The sequence below is a fragment of the Dasypus novemcinctus genome, chromosome X (genome assembly GCF_030445035.2).
Source record: "Dasypus novemcinctus isolate mDasNov1 chromosome X, mDasNov1.1.hap2, whole genome shotgun sequence".
Classification (NCBI taxonomy): domain Eukaryota; kingdom Metazoa; phylum Chordata; class Mammalia; order Cingulata; family Dasypodidae; genus Dasypus; species Dasypus novemcinctus.
Genome location: NC_080704.1, coordinates 65053486 through 65075809, shown reverse-complemented (window position 1 = coordinate 65075809; position 22324 = coordinate 65053486). Strand labels below are relative to the sequence as shown.

The 22324-nt window shown below is 36.8% G+C and overlaps 1 protein-coding gene across 1 annotated transcript in view; it reads left to right on the top strand.

The window, feature by feature from the left end:
• The window catches only part of RRAGB (Ras related GTP binding B), a 104710-nt gene that overhangs the window by 50318 nt on the left and 32068 nt on the right, over positions 1-22324 (top strand). Inside the window, 2 exon segments of the mRNA XM_058291090.1 lie at positions 9910-10002; positions 12082-12204. Of these exon segments, the coding sequence (XP_058147073.1) occupies positions 9910-10002; positions 12082-12204 (216 nt within the window).

Below are 22324 nucleotides of genomic sequence, written 5' to 3'. Positions count from 1 at the left end.
CAAGTCTTACGTTGAGGACTTTAGCATCTAAGTTCATTAGAGAGATTGGCCTATCATTTTCCTTTCTTGTGATGTCTTTCTTTAGCTTTGTATTTGTATTTTCCTCCCCAGTGGGGGAGGAAAGACTAGTATATAAGACATCAGCATTGATTTAGGCAATGTTCTGTCCACTTCTATTTTTTTGAAGAGTTTAAGCAGGAATGGTATTAGTTCTTTCTGAAATGTTTGGTAGAATTAATCTGTGAAGCCATCCTCCAACTCTCCTTCTGTCCCGTTTCCCTTTTCTTCTCCTTCTGGGCCTCCTATAATGTATATGTTTTTGTGTTTTGTGTTATCATTCAAATCCCTAAGTCCTTGCTGAATTTCTTCTATCTTTTTATCTGTCTGTTCTGCTGTCTGATTTCAGTATTACTGTCATTTATATTGGTGATTCTTTCCTCTGCATGTTCAAATCTGCTGTTATATGCTTCCAGTGTATTTTTGATTTCTTGCATTGTGCCATTCATTGCCATCAGAACAGTTATCTTTTTGTGTATACTTACAATTTCTTCAGTATGTCCCCCCAGTGTCTTCTTTATATCCTTCAGCTCTTCCTTCATTTCCATAATTTGATTCATGATATCTGTGTGGACATCTGATTAGTTGTTCCACATTCTGCATCTCTTGTTCATTCAAATTATTTGTTAGCATGGGCCATATATTCCTGTTTCTTAGTGTGGCTTGTAATTTTTTTTTTTTGGTTTCTAGGCATCTCTTTATCTCATTGGGTTCACTTGTTTGAGTAGTTTCTCTTTCTACTCTATAGTTTTATTTTTGTGTGTATTTTTACTTTTTTATTTTTAAAAAAAGCTTAGATTATATAAATTTTGCACAAAAAATATAGGGGATTCCCATATACCTTGTTTCCTAACCTCTCCCCCCCAATTTCCCACATCAACAGCATCCTTCATTAGTATGGTACATTTGCTGCAATTGATGAACACAGCTTGGAGCACTGCCACTAAGCAATGATTATAGTTTTCATTGTAGCTTACACTCACTTCCACACATTTTTTGTGCAAGTTATTATAAGATATACAATGGTCTGTATCTGTCATTACAGTGTCATTCAGGATAATTCCCACGTGCCAAAAATGCCCCCAAATTACACCTCTTATTCCCTCTCCCTCCGCTCAGAACCTCCAGTGACCACTGCCTCTGCATCCATGATAAAAGTTCTTCCACTGCTAGGATCACAACAAGCATATTGTATAACAACTCTAGTCTGTGGTCCATCTCCCAGTCCTGAGGATTCTGTGATGGAGATATCCATTCCACCTCTAATTGAGAGGAAGCGTAGATCTCATTGGGCAGATGGATGGGACTTCCTTATTTGCAATTGCAGACACTCTCTGTTCCTTGAGATGGCCATTGTCAGTCATCATTTCCTTGTTAGTTTTCATAAAAGTGGGTGGAGACACATAAAATGAGTTGGACGGTGTTATATCCCCATCCTGGGGAGGCCTTATGTTGTCAAATAGAGGGGAGGATGTCTCTTGAGAGCATGGGTGGCTTCCAGTGGGGGAGGAAAGACTCGTGTATCAAGACATCAGCATTGTAGCAAGTATCTATGAATCTTGTCCTTCAAGCAGTGAAGCTTGATTGTCACTGTGGGCCCTGAGGGGAGAGGAGAGAGGAATAGAATAGATGGAAGAGGGGTAACTGGGGGGCAATGGAAGTGTTCCACAAGATCATGCAAAGATAGATATAAGCCATGTTAAATTTCACCAAAAATTGATAAAAATGTATGGTCTAAAATGCAAACCATAATGCAACCCATAGTGTAACTACAAATTTAGAAAATTGTGCAGTCTAAAATATAAACCATAATGTAAACCAAAATGGAACCATTGTTAGTAGTTGTGTTTCAATATTTGTACATCAGTTGTAACAAATAAAACATCCACAAGTAAAAATATTGTTTCTGGGGAAAGGAGAAAAGGGTTTGAGTTTGGGTATATGGGAGTCCCATATATTGTATATGTGGCTTTAATGTGATCTAAAAACTTTTTTGAAGACAAAATTAAAAATTAGAAAAAATATGTAGACACTGAGGAAGGAATGAAAGAGATTGCCTTGCCACAGTACATATAGGGCAACACCTATTAAATCACTGATGAAAGGCAAAACGTCAAAGAGAAAGTTTTGTGATATTTTTCATTTTTTAATGCCCCTGTTTATTTTTTATTTTAGTTTTTCTAAATTAGTATGTATTCTATTTCAAATCTTTAATTCTGTCATTACTATTTCATTTTCCTACCAATAGAATTTTGGTAATCTATTAGACTTCATTTTTGAAGAAGTTTTTTTAATCACAGAGGGGTTCAACTATGGCAGGGGAGGAGCACTGGTGTGGGGTGTCATTGATGGGGAACACATGGTGGGGAGAGAGTTCTCTAGGGCATGTATTTCAAGTATATGAAAATGTTTGGATATTCTTTGGGTGTTGTCATATTAAGTAAAGTTACACATGATAACTGAGGGAGTGCTGAGTTCCTAGCCGGGGGAGCTCTGTCACATTCCCCAGTGAAACAGCAGCAATCCCCCAAGTGCAAGGGCAAAGACCAGTGAAGAAGGATGGTCCAGTGATGGGCCCTTGATAATGATGACTATGCTTATGAGCTTGTGTGCCTGAAATTTGAACTAGGCTTAGAAATGCAGGATGCCTAAGAGTTACCTCCTGAGAGGCAACATGTTGCTCAAATGTGGCCACTCTCTAAACCAAACTCAGCGTGTAAATACATTACCATTACCATCCCCCCAGCATGGGACATGCATCCCGGGGATGATCCTCCCTGGCGCAAAGGGATTACTACTAATCACCAGCTGTTGATGCAGCCATAAAGAGATCTTCAATAAAAGGGGGAAATGGTAAAGGCAAATGTGTTTATATGGCTAAGAGACTTCAAAATGAGTCAGGAGGTCATCAGAGGGGTCACACTTATGCATGTCTCAGCAGGATCCTAGAGACAGCCAAAGTAGATACAATCCCAGGTACTGCTTCCCTGAGGGCTATGGAGATATATAGGTTCTGTGGTCATGGCAGATGGCTCTGGAGTTCAGTGTCTTGCCAGTGGACCCTACTTTGGAATTTTGTGTTCTTGAGGGTGACAGAGTTTGACTCAGATATGACTTTTGTACACATGCCTCTTCTGTCACTTTTACTGAACCTGTGGTTGGTGCAGGGGTTAGTGTATATTCAGGACACTTGAGTCTCTGAACTCTCCATGTGCTATCTGGGCCCTGAGCCTCAGCAGAGTTGTATCACCTACTTGCCAGTTCGTTGAACATACCCAGGTCAGCTAACAGGGTGGTGAAGATGGTCAAAAACTGTACCAGGGAATTGAGAGTGCCTATAACTGCAAGCAGGAGAATCGCATCCATCAGGCATGTGGAATCTAAGTCCCCTCTCTATTTAGAGATGGAGTGGACATTAACATCTCAGGGTCCACAGAATGGAGGAATAAAATATGGATTCGAGTAGACTTACTGGTATTCTACTATAGAAGTATTGTGACTCTAGCAATGGAAGAAATTGTATCAATGTGGAGACAGCAGCCACTGGAGTTGCTGAGTGCAGGAGAGGGAAGAACACTTGTGATGTGGAGGCAGTTTTGGGACTTGGAGTTGTCCTGAATGATATTGCAGGGCTGGATCCTGGTCATTACATATCCTACCATACCGCACTGAATGGACTGGGAGAGAGTGTAAACTACAGTGTAAACTATAATCCAGTGCTCCAGAATGTATTCACCAAATACAACGAATATACCACAGTGATTAAAGAGGTTATTGATGTGGATAGAGTGGGGTGTGGGGTATGGGGTGTATGGGAACTACTTATATTAATATATATTTTAAAGATTTATGTATTTCTCTCCCCTTCCCCCCCCCCAGTTGTCTGTTCTCTGTGTCCATTTGCTGCGTGTTCTTCTTTGTCCACTTCTATTGTTGTCAGTGGCATGGGAATCTGTGTTTCTTTTTGTTGCATCATCTTGTTGTGTCACTCTCCATGTGTGTGGCACCATTCCTGGGCAGGCCGCACTTTCTTTTGCGCTGGGCGGCTCTCCTTACAGGGCACCTCCTTGCGCTTGGGGCTCCCCTATGTGGGGGGGCTCCCCTGATTGGCACGGAACTCCTTGCACACATCAGTACTGCGCATGGGCCAGCTCCACACAAGTCAAGGAGGCCTGGGGTTTGAACTGCGGTCCTCCCATGTGGACGCCCTATCCATTGGGCCAAGTCTGCTTTCCTCTTATATTTTTTAATGTAACATTTTTTGTGACCTATGTATCTTTAAAAAAGAAAAGAAAATTTTTAAAAAAGTTTAAAAAATTCAGCAAATAAATTCCCATTTTTTAGAAAAAAGAATAACAACAATAATAATAAAAGGTAGGACAGTAACCATGGAAGACCTGGGAAGATAAATTGTTAGCATGAGTAAGACCTAGGAGAAGTAAGAATTTTAAAAAGTGGAGTAGAGACTTTAGATGAGAAAGTAATTTGAGAAAAATATGTAGAATGAATTAAAAGCCTTAAATGATATGAAAAGAGGAAAAGAAAAAAGAGAACAAAAATAGTTAAAAAGGAAGAAATTAGAAATAAAAGAGAAATTAAAAGAAGAGAAATGAAAGAATAAAAAATGGTGGAATGAAAGAATGAAACAATATAGAAAAAGGAAAAAAGAAAAGGAATAGTATAGGTAGAAAAAATTGATAAGAAGAAAAGAATGGAAACAGAGAAATGGAAACAAACAAACAAGAAAGAAGACAGCAGCAACTAATAAAATATAAGAGGTTGCTGGTGTTCATCAATCACCCTGCGGGCCTGACCTCTGTAGGTTTTGAATTGGGTTTTAGTGAGTAAAAGAAGGAAAAATTTAAAAATGGACCTTTTTTTTTAAAAAAAAAAAAAAGGCCCAAGAAAAGCTAATACAAAACGAATGTCTGTATGTTCCCTGTCATAAAGCTGGATGCCTGAGAACCCGGTGGATCACTTCTCTAAGAAGAGCTGGTTTTCAAACCAGGGACCTCATTTATGCAAAGCAGGAATTCCTTCACTAAGCTATCTTAGATTCTTAGATTAGTTAGTCTTTCAGAAAGCTATCCACCCCCTTTCCCTTGAGCAGGCTAGATTCCTAGCAGTTTGCCAGATCCCTGCTGATTAGACACCTGTCTTTCTCTGCCCCCTTGCTAATTGAATTCCTCTCTTTACCTGGGTGGCTGAGTGTGACAGTCTGCCTGAGGAGATACCCCTTCCCTTCTCCCTATTGGGTCTCAATCCCTTCTGAGATTCAAAGGGGACTCACCTGGCCAAATTCACTACAAAGAAACCACTCTCCACCCTCCCAGAGCCCTCTTCCTCCCATAGAATGCCCTCTCATACTCTGTTTGGATTAGAGAGCTAAGGGCTCCCCCTAGGATATTTGCCCTGAGGGTGAGATATATTTGCCCTTTCCAGCTACAGTGTCCAGCTACTCATGGTTTTCCTTTGTGTTCTTTATATTTCCAGTACTCTGCTAGATGACTCAGAGCACCTTTCCGTTCTCTGTATATCCAATGTAGCTCCTTTAGATAGGTCTCTGCCTTCTCTCCATTTGTGTGTGTGTGTGTGTGTGTGTGTGTGTGAGAGAGAGAGAGAGAGAGAGAGAGAGAGGTACAGGCTCTGCCCAACTGCTTTGGTGTCATTTTTCCAGAACCTCCAGGATTTCCTTTTGTAATTCTTGTAGGGGAGATCTTTGTTGACAGACTTTCTCAGTTTTTGTGTATCTGTGAATATTTTAAACTCCCTCGTTTTTGAAGGACAGATTTGCCAGGTAAAGGTTTTTTGGTTAGCAGATTTTCTTTCAGTATCTTAAATATATCATACCACAACCTTGGTTTATGGTGAGAAATCAGCTCTTAGTCTTATTGAGGATCCCTTGAATGTGAGAAGTCACTTTTTTCTTGCTGCTTTGAGAATTCTCTCTTTATCTTTGGCATTTGATGTTCTGATTAATATGTTCTCAGAGTAGGTCTCTTAGGATTTATTCTGTTTGGAGTATGTTGCACTTCTTGGACATGTACATTTATGTCTTTCATAAGAGTTGGGAAATTTTCAGCCAATATTTCCTCAAATATTCTTTCTTCCACTTTCTCTTCTCCTTCTGGGATACTTGTGGCTAATATGTTGCTTGTTTCATGCTGTCACTCAAATTTCTGAGACACTGGTCAACTTTTCTGTTGTTTTCTCTATCTGTTCATCTGACTATATGATTTTAATTTCCCATCTTCTATTTCTCTGATTATTTCTTCTGCCTGCTAAAGTCTTCTCTTTTAAGCCTCTACTGTAATTTTACTCTCCATTATTGTGATTTTCATCCCTAAAATTTCTGTTATGCTTCTTTTAAAACTTTTAAATTCTTCTTTATGCTCACTCATTCTTCTTAATATCCTTTAGCTCTGTATCCATATTTTCTTCATCTCCTTGAATCATTTCAGAAGTTTGATTGAACTTCTTAGATTAGTTGTTCCAAATTGTCTCTTCAGTTTTATTTGTTTCCTTGACTGACCCATACCTTCCTGTTTATTAGTTTGATTTATAATTTTTTTTGCTGATGACCAGCCATTTGATTATCTTGATGAGTTCACTCTGAGGGTCTGTTCCTCTCTCTTTTCTATGGTTTTATATTTCAGTGATTTATGTTAAGGCTCTCTTTGATGCTTGGTCTAAATTATTCTGTACCTTTAGGGTCACCTATTTGTTCAGATTTTCTCAGCTATTCATCTGATTCTTACTCTGAATATGCAGGGCAATCTTTAACATTGCACTTCTTATGCATTTTTTTTTTACCTCCAGGAGAATGCTTCCTTTTGTCTGTTCCTTCACTGGGAATCATGATCTGTTCTGCATCTTTTTGTGCAGAATTTTCTTCCAAGGTCCTATGTTTTGTTTAAATTCTCTCCCACACTCAGTACCCCTATATTCTTACGCTTTTCATATCTAAGGCCTGTCCTCTCTTACAGCAGTTCATCTCCCTGGCCATTAATTTTTCCTCCATGGCTTTTTGTCTCTAGTGTCTTCCCCTTTTATGAATCTTACTCTGAGGACCCAGATGGGGGTCAATCTAGGAAGGGGAGTCAATTCAGAAAAGTCTCTCTTGTGTTTCAGTGGTCCATTCAAGAGAAACTGGAGGAAATGTGCATACTTCTTGCTGACAGTTCTGCCAAAGTCTCTCTCTCTTTTTTCACCTGGGATCCCTTTTGTATGTGACACTCCTCCTTATATTCTGCCTTGGGTCACTGCAGATTTGTGTCCTTGTGCCTGGATATGCATGGGCTTCTAACTGACTGCTGTAAAGGGCTCTGTATTCTGTGTCCATGGCAAGAGTTGTCTCCCACACTGCACTGGATATAATGAGGGGGATGGGTCCAGACTGGCATGTGCAGGAAGAATATCTTTTTCCTCATCTTGAAGATTACTTTTTCTTTGATTCAGCATTTGTGGAGGCCCTCTCCATTCACTCTTACTCTACAGAGATCCAAGCAAGTGGATTTTGTCTTTTTATTAGCCTATTCTTTTCTTAAAAGTTTTTTTGAAGTTTATCATTTACATATGACAATTTTGCAATGAAAGTTGTGAAATATGTATCTCACCATACAGAACTTCCATACATTACCCCACCACCAGCCCCTTGCATTGATTCTGAGGGGATTACTTTTCCAGGCGATGTCTTATATTGCCATGTTGGTGACATCACTCCCTCTGTCATTTGTTTTTGAACACACTCTTAAACAAAGTATTTGGACATACAATAAAAGAAAGACAAGATTCACTTAGCAAATAATTTACAGATTAGTTAAAGGTCCTAGCCATGTGATATTAATAAGTAGCCTTTATTTACTTATTCATTTAAAAATTTAAAAATATATATTTCCTGCCTCTATTTTACTGTCCTTCAAAGAAGGGATATACTGTCAAAGTTAGAAGACTTCCAGGGATTAAAAAGGAAAATGGTTGCTTTTGTCATTAAGTTGACTTAGGAAACTGTTATGCACCAGTTTGGGTGCACGCCATACTGTGGGTTAAGCACTATGCCAAATCCCTCATTGCACTCTATATGGTGTATTTCCCTACACCTCTGGCTTTGGGGGTATCCCACTTAAGTTTAAACCACAGATGATACAGTAGAATGGGCAAATTCCTAGCTACCTATGAGACCCCAGCATTGGCAAATCACAAAAGTAGTTTAGACTACATTTGCTCAAAATAAAATAAGAGAATTAGATTCTAAGATCTAAGCTGAGAGATAAGATCCTCTGTTTCCAAGCATAAAGCTGAGGAAAGCACTTTTAGAGTATGTTGCAAATGTAGGAAAACACAGTTCCTATTTGGGTTGGAGACTAGGAAACTAAGAGTAACCTTTATTTAATTAAGGATTCTGTGGTAGTAGCCATATTTAATAATACTTTTTCCCCATATCTATGTACAGGATTGCTTCCAGTGTTTCACTCTTTGGGAATGCTATTTTGGCATTTCTAGGTTAGCTTTCAGGCTTTCATCAGGTTGGTTCTGTATTTGACTCATAAAACTACTTTTGAATAGAGTGTGTGTCTCTCCCTCTCTCTCCGCCTCTCCGTTTCTCTCAAGTATTAATTCTTTTTTAATTTAGCAGAAAATTGTGTTTCTTGTGTCTTTGTGAGGGCTTTGTTTTTTTTTTTTTTTTTTTTTTTGTTCTGTACTGTTTCCTTCAAATTCACTTTATCCCCTAAATAGACAGACTGTCAGGGTGATGCATTGGTAGATGAATAGATATAGATAGCAAATGTGGTAAAATGCTAAAAGTGGATGGATCTGTGTATCTAGGTGTGAGTATGTTGGAGTTTTCTGTGTGGTTTTTTTTTTATTATTTTTGCAACTGCCCTGTCAGTTTGAAATTGTTTCAAAATAAAAAGTTTTGGAAAAATAAAATCACTTCATTCTTTGGCCAAAATTGTAGTAGAAGATTCTAAAGCATTCGAGGAAATAAGCTCCTTAGGGTTTTTAAAAAAAATCACTTCTAATTATCAGTGATCATCTTATTGTTTTCCAAATGCAAATATAAGTGTCTCCAAAGATATATTAATATTCTTTGTGAAATTTTAAGCTTAAATAAGTAAGTTATACTCTATTTTTTTCAAGAAATTAAGGTTTGAAATTTTAAAGTAAGTTTTAAAGTTTAGGCTAAGGTGCTTTCCTAAATATCAATTTTAAGCTAGATAGATATTTTCATCTATGTTTATATTTCCCTCTTTGTACATTAATGGAAAAATATCTGTGCTTATATTTATATAAATAGATATTTCTCTATGTGTATGTAGGCATATACAGATATGTAGCCAAGGTGGATAGGTAATTGTTTAGGGAGGAGTCATATGTCTATATCTCGATAAATATAGTACATACATTAATGATATATATGAGTGTATGTATATATGTATGTGAGAGAAAGATACATACAAAGGTTAAAATATTTTGATTTATAAAATCTTAATATGAGTGTAGCTGTCTTAAAATGACAAATTTGGTGGTTTGGGGTCTTAGATATATTTTATCAAGACTCCTTTTAATGGTAAATTTTATTTTCTAACACAGTACTCTCAGAGAGTAAACAGTATATGCAGTTTAGGCATGAACAATTCTAGTAGCTGGAATGTTAAACTTTTAGACCTGACCTGAAATAATTTCTGCTATCCTACTCTGTGAAATAAATTACAGCTTAAAATTCCTCTTAAGAAGGAACAAAAGCTTCTGATTAAAATATACTGTAATAATTACGTCTTTGATTTTGCAAGGAATGAGGAGAGGTGTTATATGATGATAACTGTGTTGAACTTTTTTCATATAATTCAGATTTTTAAAGAGAGAGAAGATCTGAGGCGTTTGTCTCGTCCATTGGAATGTTCTTGTTTCCGAACTTCTATCTGGGATGAAACTCTATATAAGGTGTGTATGATTCTCTGATTTTCCTCACTTTAAGAGCATGAATAAAAGCTAGAAGTGTATTAAACAAAACTAAAGGATCTTAAACTATTTCATAGCCATCAACATTTGCTAAAGGAAAAAAAAACTCCACTGTAAATTGTTTGAGAAAGATAAAACTTAACATTTAAAGTTTCTGTTTTTGATATTAGATTGGGTTGACATAGCTACCAAATCACATTAAATTAACCAGTTTGTTCATAAGATATTGATCTTTGTGATAGCAAAGGTTTCACTTGCTGGCCGTCATCCCTTTTGACTCGTCATAGTCTCATTGCTGATTGGAGCTGTGTCTAATATTCAGATACCTCTACAGAATATCTATTTGTCTAATTTTAGAGCAATGATGTCATTAGAAGAAAAAAATTGAGAGGAAAGGTCATCTAAATTTTTAGAGGGGTTTTTAAAATGAGACATGTTATATCTAGAGTATGGTAGATTCAACTTTAATGCCAAATTAGAAACCAGCCTTCTTTCAACCAGAATTGTTCCCATTGCTGGAACAGATACTGTATTGCTTGCAATCATTGTAGTGGTAACAACAACAGATTTGTTATGCCTGCAGATGAAATTTCACTATTGGCACATAGCCTCCTTATCCTGTTTCCTTTTATTCCCCTACACTGATATAGTGATTTGAAGTACAGGCTCCTTTTGGGTCCTCCTGTGGCCAGACATTTTCTTTAGACTCCTTCTGGTATCCATTGAAAAGTCCGACCTTAGGTGGGAAAACATCAGTATCACCTGTATGAAACAAGTATCTGTAATCAGAAGCACAGAATCCTGGCTTACTAAAGAGAAATACATTGGACATTGAAATAGCCGTCGATATATTTTTAACTAATTCATTTTTCCCAAATGTTTTTTTCCCAATATTATTTTGTCACACCCTCACTCTAATAAAAGATCATTTCAGATCATATCTAGGAAGTACTGTTCTAGATTAACATGGGCCGAATTTCTCTCAAAGCCTTATTCCCATAGAACAGGTAACTGTGACTAAGGATGGACATGAACGCACTAATCAACTGCGTTGTGAAGGATGGCAATACATAACATGACCAAAGACAATTGGCTCATCACAACACTGCTGTGAGTGACAATGTCTCTGCTGTGGTTATCTTTGGAGCCTTCTCCAAGGTAAATTCAGCAGTGACATTAACACCTACTTGGGAACTTGAGACCTGAACCCCCATGCCTATGGAATAAAAGTAATTGAAACAGACATCAAACTACTCTTTTACATCAGTGTTGCATAGAGCTGACTTAGTTATATTTTACTCAACAAGCACTCATTTCATATCTGCTTAATGATGTTGGATGCACAAATGACTAAGACCAGATTCCTGCCCTCTATTAAGGGAGAAGAACAATGCACAACTAACCAGACAAATTGGAGTGAGAATGAAGGAAGTGTTTTAATGGAAATACAAATAAAATAGCCTTAAGAAAATAGAGAGATGGTGTGGTTAATTTCAACTCTTTACATTAATCACACTATTCATCCTTTGTATGGGTCATTTTTATGCAAACACACATTGGACCATTTTAAATTCAATTGGATCAATAATTTATAAAGCCGATAATAAACTTTTTGGAATGATAATGGCACTAATTTATCTCCTAATACTATATGTTCTCATTGAGAGGATAGACCATATGTCCATATAGCTCTTATATTTTCACAAAATTGATTCTTGGTATGTTAAATAAAGCATTATTAGGTTCTGATTTTCTAGAGTGTTCTATACTATTACAATTACATATTTGTTGGGCAACATGACAGAATTAAATTTTTTGTTTACTTTTAATTATTACTGAAAAATTTCTTAAACATTTTATAAAAGTGTTTAAAAATCTAACTGAAAGATAAAAATCAAACTTTAGCTTCATTTTATTTTTGTTATATGTTCTGTCAGTGTTTGTTTGGAACTTGATTATCACCATTTCTGCTATCCGTATGTTGTCATGTAGTTACTCATTTGCAAAGATCTGGGACTGGCTACCTGTTAGTAATATAACAATGTATTTCTGTTCTGTTAGGCTTGGTCCAGCATTGTTTATCAGCTCATTCCCAATGTTCAGCAGCTGGAAATGAACCTAAGGAATTTTGCTGAAATTATTGAGGCTGATGAAATACTTCTATTTGAAAGAGCTACTTTTCTGGTGAGAACTATCTCATCTGCAGATGTATTTCACACCGTACCTTCTATATTGCAACAGAGAACATCATGATGCCACACTCAGGAAGAATTGTATTCCCTCTTTTCATTACTTCGGCAGGCACAGCCTTATTTATAAAGTAGTACTGTCAAAAGTGACCTGAAAGAAGTCCTCTGGTATATAGCTCTCTAATAGTTAGAAAAATTAGACATTTATAGGTATGTCTTATAGACTTTAGATTATGTCTTCTAATAACTTCACTTTGTCAAATGATTCCTATTTCCTCTTGACTTTCATTATGAAATAAGAAACATTTTCCATTTGAGAAACTCATCCCACCCCTTTTTCCAAAAGACTAAGTTGCAAACTTTAAAATATATATATATTGTTGTTAGAGAAGTTATGAATTTGCAAAACAATCATGAACATGTGTGAAATTCCCATACAACACCCCTCCATCACCACATTATATTGCTGTGGAACAGCTGTTACAGATTATGAGATAATATCAGACTATTACCACTAACTATGGTCTATCACATACATTTGATATATTTTTTCCATTACCTTGTTATTAATACAGTATATCTTTGGCATTGATGCAAGAATATTATAGTGTTGCTGTTAATTATAGCTCATAGGTTACGTATATTTTTCTCATGCTTCTCCACATTCTTCCCACCTTACAATAGTGATGTACATTTGTTCTAGTTCATAGAAAGGCATTCTTATATTTGTAATATTAACCACAATTCTCATCCACCTCTGGATTCACTATGTTATTCAGTCCCTAGATTATTCTCTAGCTTTCTTTCAATTGACATTACATTCCTAGACTGCCCTTTTCAGCCACCATCCCATTTATAGACCAGTTGTGTTAGTTCTAGTTACCATAATGTTTTACAATCACCTCTATCCATTTCTACACTTTTACAGTAAAGTTAACTAAAACGTCTACATAAATTAAGCATCCATACTCCTTTTCAACCCTCCTCTTATCTCCTAATAACCTGTACTCTACATTTTAACTCCATGTGTTTATTTTTCATATTTAGTTCATATTAGTGAGACCATGCAATACTTGACCTTTTGTGTCTGGCTTATTTCACTTAGCATAATGTCTTCAAGGTGCATCCATGTTATCATATGTGTCCCAATTTCATTTCTTCTTACAACAGCAAAGTATTCCATTGTATGTATATACCACATTTTGTTTAATCTTCAGTTGATGGATACCTGGGGTGTTTCCATCTTTTGGGAATTTTAACTCACGCCACTCTGAGCCTCTCTGTGCAAATGTCTGTACACATCAGAGTTGGCAGTTCTGCTAAATATATTCCTAGAATAAGAATTGCTGGATCATATGGCAATTCTGTATTTAACTTTCTGGGGAACGGCCAAACTGACTTCCACAGTAGTTGCATACTTTGCATACCCACCAATAGTGAATGAGTGTTCCTATTTCTCCACATCCTCTCCAGCACTTACTGTATTTGGTTTGTTTGGTTTTTTAATAATGGCCATTCTGTGCAGTGTGAGATGATATCTCATTGTTATTTTGATTTATGTTTCCCTAATACTTAGTGATATTGAACATGTTTTTCATATGTTATTTGACTATTTATATTTCTACTTTGGAGAAATGTCTATTTATGTCTTTTGCCCATTTTGAAATTGGATTGTTCATTCTTTTATTGTTGAGTTGTATGAGCTCTTTTTATAGAATGGAAATCAAACCTTTATTGGATATGTGGTTTCCAAATATTTTCTCCCATTTTATGGGCTGCCTTTTCACCTTATTAACAAAGTCCTTTGAATCATGAAAGTGTTTAAGTTTGTGGAGTTCCAGTTTATCCATGTTTTCTTTTATTGCTTGTGTTTTTGGGGTAAGTTTTAAGAATCCACCAACTATCACCAGTTCTTGAAGATGTTTCCTTACATTTTCTTCTAAGAGCTTTATGGTTTTAACTTGTATATTTAAGTCTTTGATCTATTTTTGAGTAAATTTTTGTGTAAGGTGTGAGATATGGGTCCCCGTTTTCTTTCTTTTGGATATGGATATCCAGTTATCCCAGCACCATATGTTGAATAGACTGTTTTGGTCCAGCTGGGTGTGTTTGATATCCTTGTCAAAACTCACTTGACCATAGATGTGAGGGTCTGTTTCTGAACCATCAATTCAGTTCCATTGTCTATCTTTATGCTAGAACCATGCTGTTTTTACCACTGTAACTAGGTAATATGATTTAAAGTCCAGAAGTGTGCGTCCTCCAACTTCACTCTTACATTTTAAGATTTTTCTGGTTAATCAAGGACCCTTAACCTGCCAAATAAATTTGATAATTGTGTTTTACTCTTCATTAAAAATGCTGGGGATCATGGGAATTAGGCATCAGAAAAACATGCAGAGCTCAATGCTCTCATGGAAACAATGTGGAAAGTGCCAAAAGCTATCCAATGGACATACTTTGGGTGTCAACAGGCAAGAACAGTGCTGCACAACTCCCAGGAGGGTGAGGGACAGAGAGACAAGCCAAAACAACAAATGTGAGTAACCAAACCTTATGTTGGCCAGGAAGGCTCCCCTCCCCTTCTCCTAAGATATAAAACCCTTGGCTCACTGCAGCTGACTTAGAGGGATACAGACATCTTCCTTGCTGTCAGTTATTTCAGGGGAAAAGGGAGAACGAGACAGGGGCTTTTCTTTAGTGAATTCAGTCAGCAGAGCCCACTTTGCATCTCCGCAGTGGAGATTCAACACAGTAACACAGAAAAGCCAAGACTAAAACTCCTGCACAGAAAGGTGTGTTGATGAGCGCCATCTGCTAGCTGGTCTGGAAATTGCATGGGCAAAAACTTTTCCCTGGTTTTCTCTGTATCCTAACCTTTAGGAGTCTATCTGTGCCCCATGCATGAGTTCCTGGTTCAATTTTGATAACTTAAGCTGAGCAATTTTAATGACTTAGAATAAGTTGAACCAAATGTCAAAGAAGAGTTGTGAAAAACAAAATAGGCAAGAGAGAAAAATTGGTGATCACAGTAAATTCAGCAACATATTTAGATGATTAGACATGAGCTAAAAATTATAAGCCATACTAGGAGAGAGGAAGAAATGGCCCAGCCAGAAGAAATAAACAAATATCCTGAATACATACAGGATTCAAGAAAATCATTGAAAAACACACAACTTTCCTAAATCACTTCAAATAATTTATAGATGGAATCAGTGTAACTGTGGGGCAATAGAAGTGTTCCACAAGATTATGCAGTGATGGATATAAGACATGTTAAATTACATCAAAAATGTAATAAAGTCTATAGGCTAAAATGTAAACCATAATGTAAAACATAAAATAACTAAAAAATCAGAAAATTGTTTAGTCTAAAATATAAACCATAATATAAACCCAAATGGAACCAGATTTGAAAGCTATTGTTTCAATATCTGTACATCAGGTGCAGCAAATTTAATATGAACGTGTAAAAATATCATTGCTGGGGAAGGGACAAAGTGTTTGACATTGAAAATGTAGGAGTACTATATACTGTGTGTGTGAATTACTGTGATCTAAAACTTTTGTGAAGACAAACTTAATTAGAAAAAAAAAGAAAGGATGTAGACACTGAGGAAGAAATGGAAGAAATTGCCTTGCCACTGTACATACAGGGCAACATTTATTGCAGTGATGAAAGGCAAAACATCAAAAACAAAGCTTTTTCAGTTTTTCATTTTCTGATACCCTAATTTATTTTTACTTTATTTAATTTTTCTAAATTAGTATGTATTCTCTATCCTTTAAACTCATCACTATATTCCATTCATTTTACTATTAATGGATCCTGGCAATATATTAGGCTTCATTTTTGAAGAAGTTTTGGACCTCAGAGAGGTTCAACTCTGGCAGATGAGGAACACTGGTGTGGTGTGTTATTGATGGGGGCCACATGGTTGGGAGGGAGCTCTCCAGGACATGTATACAGGGTACCTAAAAATGTTTGGATATTTTCATAGTGGTTACATTAAAAAACGACAATGAAGGGAGTGCCGAGTTACTAGCCAGGGACACTCTATCACATTCCAATGGAACAGCAACAATCTCCTAAGTGCAATGGCAAAGACCAATAAAGAAGGTTGGTCCAACAATGAGCCCTTTATACTGATGACTGTGCTTATGAGCCTCTGCACCTGAAATATGAACTAGGCCTAGAGCTGCAGGGTGCCTAAGAGTTACCTCCTGAGAGCCGCCATGTTGCTCAAATGTGGCCATTCTAAGCCAAACTCAGCATGTAAATGCATTACCTTCCCCCCCAGCATGGGACATGACTCCTGGGGATGTGTCTCACTGGTGTCAAGAAATTACTACCAAGCACCAGCTGATGATGTAACTAGAAAAAGACCTGGAATAAAAGAGTCAGCTCAGAGCAGCAGAATAGCTCAGCCTACATGTAATATAAGGTGTTAAAAACTTCTTTTTGAACTGAATAAAAGGGGGAAATTGAAAGGACAAATGACTTTATATGGCTGTGAATCTCCAAAAAAGAGTCAGGAGGTCATCAGAGGGGTCACGCTTATGCACGCTTCAGCAGGGTCCCAGAGACAGCCAAAATAGATACAAGCCTAGGTACTGGTCTTCTGAGGGTTACAGAGACCCACAGGTTCTATGGTCACGGCAGATGGCTCTGGAGTTCAGTGCCATGTCAGTTGGCCCTACTTTGGAGTTTGTGTTCCTGAGTGTGATGGAGTTAGACTCAGATGTGACCTTTCTACACATGCTTCTTCTGTTACTTTTACTGGACCTGTGTTTGGTTCTGGGGTTGGTGTATACTCAGGAGACCTGAATCTCTGGACTGTCCATGTGACAGATAGGCCCTGAGCCTCAGCAGACTTGCAACTCCTATCCTCTGGTTTATTGGACTTACCTTGACCAGCTAACAGGGAAGTGAAGAAGGTCAACAACCATACCAGAGAGCCAAGGGTGCCTGCAACTGCAAGAGAAATGCACCCATCATCCATGTGGAATCTAAATCCCCTCTCAATATAGCGGTGGAGTGGACATAACAGTCCCAGGGTCCACAGGATGGAGGAATAGCATATAGACTAGAGTGGACTTTACTGATATTCAACTATGGAAATGTTGTGAATAATGATGGAAGAAATTGTAGCACTGATATGGAGAAAGTGGCCACAGTATCTGCTGAACATAGGGAGAGGGAAGAGGGTATATGATGTGGGGGCATTTTCAGGACTTGGAGTTGTCCTGGTTGTACTGTAGGGACAGTTGCTGAACATTGTATGTCCTACCATGGCCCACTGGGTGGACTAAGGGAGAGTGTAAACTACAATGTAAACCATTATCCTTGTGGTGCAGCAGTGCTCCAAAATGTATTCACCAAATGCAATGAATGTCCCATGATGATGAAAGAGGTTGTTGATGTGGGAGGAGTAGGATGGGGGGGATATGGGGAACTCATATTTTTTAACTTAAAAAATAGAGGAAAAAGAGAATTGAAGAATATTAAGAAGACAGAGGGTGGGTATTAAGACCAATTTAAAATCCTGCAAAGAAAAGTAACACGCCTTATGGGAATGAAAGATATGATGGATGGCGATTTTTAAAAAAAACACATTACAGGCATATAAGAGCATATTTTAATTGCTTGAAGAGAGAATTGCTGATTTTGAAGACAGGACTTTTGAACTGGAAATGACAGGAGAACAGAGAGGAGAGAATGGGGAAAAAAGTGGAACAGAGTCTCAGGGAAATGAATGACATGCAAAACAAACACACATTTGCATTACTGGTATCCCAGAAGGAGAAGAGAATAGAAAAGGGACAGAATATTCGAGGAAATAATAACTGAAAACTTCCCAACCCTTATGAAAGACATGAATATCAATATTGAAGAAGGACAATGCATCCCAAACAGAGTAAATCCAAATACACCTACCCCAGGACACTCTTCATAGTGTCAAATCTCAGAGATAAAGAGAATATTCTGAAAGCAGCAAGAGAAAAGCAAAGCATCACATACAAGGGGAACTCGATAAGATTAAGCTCTGACCTCTCATCAGAAACCATGGAGGTGAAAAGAAAGTGTATGATGTATTTAAGGTATTGGAAGAGAAAACCTGCCAGTGAAAAATTCTGTATCTGTCTGGCAAAGCTGTCCCTCAAAATCTTCACAGATAAAAAGTTATAGAATATGTTACCAAAAAACCAGAATTACAAGCGATACTAAGGGGACTGCTTCAACCTAAAAGGAAAAAACAAGGGTGTCAGATTTGGAGAAGAGTTTGAAATGAAGATTATTAGGAAAGTTAAATTAAAGGGTAAAAAGGCATACAATAAAATGATATAACAATGAGCTGAAGGGCAAAATGAATTAAGTAAAGCCTTTCCAGTAATAATATTGAGTGTTAATGGCTTGAGCAGCCCAATCAAAAGACATAGACTGAAAGAATGGATAAAAAAAAGTGCCATCTGTATGTTGTGTACAAGAGACCCACAGACATAAGGACACAAGCAGGATAAAAGTGCAATGTTGGAAAAAGGTATTCCATGCAAACAGAAACCGAAAAAAGAGCTGGAGCAGCAATACTATTAGTAATGAACAAAATAAATTTCAAGTAGCAAACTGTAATAAAGGATGAAGAAGGTCATTGTATATTTATAAAAGGTGCAATTAACCAAGAAGAATTACTATACTAATATGTATGAACCTAGCATGAGTGCACCATGATACGTGAGGCTCACACTCGCGAAACTGAAGGGAGAAATAGATCTCACTACAATAATAATTGGAGACTTCAATATACCACTTGCAGTATGGGATAGAACATCTGGACAGAGGATAAAAAAGAAAACAGAGAACTTGAATAATTTGATAAATCAGCTAAAATTAACAGACATATACAGAACACTGCACTCCAAAACATCAGTATATACTTTCTTCTCAAGTGCTCATGGATCCTTCTCCCAGGTAGACCAAATGTTGGGCCACAAGGCAAGTCTTAACAAATTTTAAAAGTTTGAAATTTTATAGAACACTTTCTCTTCATCTCAGAATGAAGGTGGAAATTAATGGACAAGAAAAGAGAAAATTCATAAATATATGGAGATTAAACAACACACTCAAATAATCAGTGGGTCAAAGAAGAAATTGCAAGAGAATTCAAATATTTTGAAATGAATGAAGAATAGAACACAACAAATCAAAACGTATGGGAGGGAAGCAGATGTGGCTCAAGAGTTTGAGCTCCCACCTATGACATGGGAGGTCCTGGATTCAGTTCCCAGTGCCTCCTGGAGAAGACAAGCAAGACAGCGAGCCGGCACAACAGGCAGCCATAGTGAGCTGATGCAACAAGATGATGAAAAAACAAAGAGGAAAGACAATGAGAGACACAACAAGCCAGGGAGCTAAGGTGGCACAAGTGCTTGAGTCCCTCTCTCCCACATGGAAGGTCTGAGGTTCAATTCCCAGTGATTCGTAAAGAGAAGTAGAGCAGACACAGAAAGCACAAAAAAATGCACACAGGGAGCAGAGAGCAAATGCAAATAACTAGGGATGGATAAATAAATGAGATAAATCTTTTAAAAAACCTATTGGATACTGCAATGGCAGTGCTGAGAGGTAAATTTGTAGCCCTCAATGCTTACATTAAAAAAGAAAAAAAGAGCAAAAATTGAAGATCTAACTGCATACCTGGAGGAACTGGAAAAGTATCAGCAAACTAATTTGAAACCAAGCCAAAGGAAAAAAATAGTAAAGATCAAATCAGAAATAAATGAAATTGAGAACAAAAACCTCTTCCAAACCTTAAAGCATATTACTTAGCTACAATGGTAAAAAAAAAAAAAAAAGCAAAAAACAGCATGGTGCTGACATAAAGACGGACACATTGATCAAAGGAACTGAATCAAAATTTGGAAATAGATGCTCACATTTACAATCGAGTGGTTTTTGACAAGGCAGTCAAGCCCTCCCAACTAGGCCAAAACAGTCTATTCAGAAAATGGTGCTGGGAAGACTGGATTGCCATACCCAAAAGAAAGAAAGAAGATCCATATCTAACCCTATACAAAAATTAACTCAAAATAAATCGTCTCTAAACATAAAAGCGGCAATCATAAAACTAGATGAAAATGTAGGAAAACATCTTCAAGTTCTTGTGGTAGGCTGTAGTTTCTTCAACCTTACACCCAAAGCATGAGCAACAAAAGAAAAAATAGATAAATGCAACCCCTTCAAAATTCAAAAATTTTGCACCTCAAAAGACTTTGTCAAAAGGGTGAAAATGCAGCCATCAAATGGGAGAAAATATTTGACTTGCATATCTGATAAGGGTTTAATATCCATGATATATAAAGAGAGCATACAACTTAACAATAAAAAACAAACTACCTGGTTGAAAAATGGGCCAAAGACTTGAAAAGGCAATTGTCCAAAGAACTATTATACAAGTGGTGAAGAAACATGAAAAAAGTTCAGCGTTACTAGTGTTTTAGGAAATGCAAATCAAAACTGTGAGATACCACTTCACACCTATTAGACTGGCCACTATTAAAACATCAAAATCTGTAAATGGTTGGAGAGGTTATGAAGAGATGCTAATGCTTATACACTATTCAATATTGGTGGGAATGTAGAGTGGTACAGCCACTGTGGAGGACTGTTTGGAACTTCCAAAGGAAGTTAAATATATACTTGCCATGTGACCTGGGGATACCATTACAAGATATATACCCTGAAGGACTCAGAGCAGAGACACAAACAGACATCTGCACACTGATGTTCTTAGTGGCATTATTCATGATTGTTAAAAATTGTAAACAATGTAGGTATCCATCAATTGACTGGATAAAGAAATTGTGGTGTATACTCACAGTGGAATATTATGCAGCAGTAAGAAGAAACGAAATCATGAAGCATATGAAAACATGGATGAATCTGGAGGACATTAGGTTGAGTGAAGCAAACCAGACTCAAAAGTGTGAATACTGTGTGATTGTGTTATTGTGATCAAAATACATTGTGTAAACTCATAGATTTAATAATTAGAATATAGGTCACCAGAAGAAAGAAGAAGAGTAGAGAATGGAAAGATGAGGGTTAATCTTTTCAGAATTGGTAAAAAGATTGCTTGTAAATCTTTAGATATGTATAGAAATGTTGAAAGGTGATCATGCTGTTTGTAAGTAGCAGTGCTATTTTTTGGGTGGGACAGTGTTTCAATGGGAAAGTCAGGTATATTATTAGAAGGAAAGCCAAAAACCTTAACATGGGGCTGTATAAGGCAGTAAAACTCATGTAAAACAAGAATATGAGTGATACTGCACATATAAGACTATTTTTGAAAGATATAAATGCAAATTTCCTTGAGAAAGAAAAAGAATAGCACCTACATGCACTGAGGGAAGCATAGAGAGATTGCGAGTTGATGAGATTTGTTTTTTCTTTATTATTATTATTATTATTATTGGAATAATGACATTGCTCTAAAATGATTAAAGTAATGAATGCATGAATATGTGCTTATATTAAATACTGTTGATTTTACACTTTCAATGGATTTATGCTTCATTAGTATTTATCAATAAAATTGATTTCTTAAAAAATTCTGGAACTTTTATTGGGATTGCATTGAATCTGTATATCAATTTGCATAGAATTGACATCTTAATGGTATTTAGTCTTCCAATCCGTGAGCACCAAATATTCTTTCTTTTATTTAGGTCTTTTAAAAATTTCTTTTAGCAATGCATTGTAGTTTTCTGAATAAAAGTGCTTTACATCCTTGGTTAAGTTTATTCTTAAATATTTAATTATTTTGGTAGCTATTGTAAATGGAATTTTTTCCTGACTTCCTCCACAGATTGCACATTACTAGTGGTAGAAAGACTACTGATTTTTGCATAACTATTTTATTAGCTCTGTAAATTTTGTTGTAGATTTCTTGGAACTTTCTAAGTATAGGATCATATCATCTGTGAATAGGGAAAATTTCATTTCTTCCTTTCTAATTTGGATGCCTTTTACTTCTTTTTCTTTCCTGATTGCTTTAACCAGAACCCCTAATACAATATTGAGCAACAGTGGTGATAGTGATATCCTTTTCTTG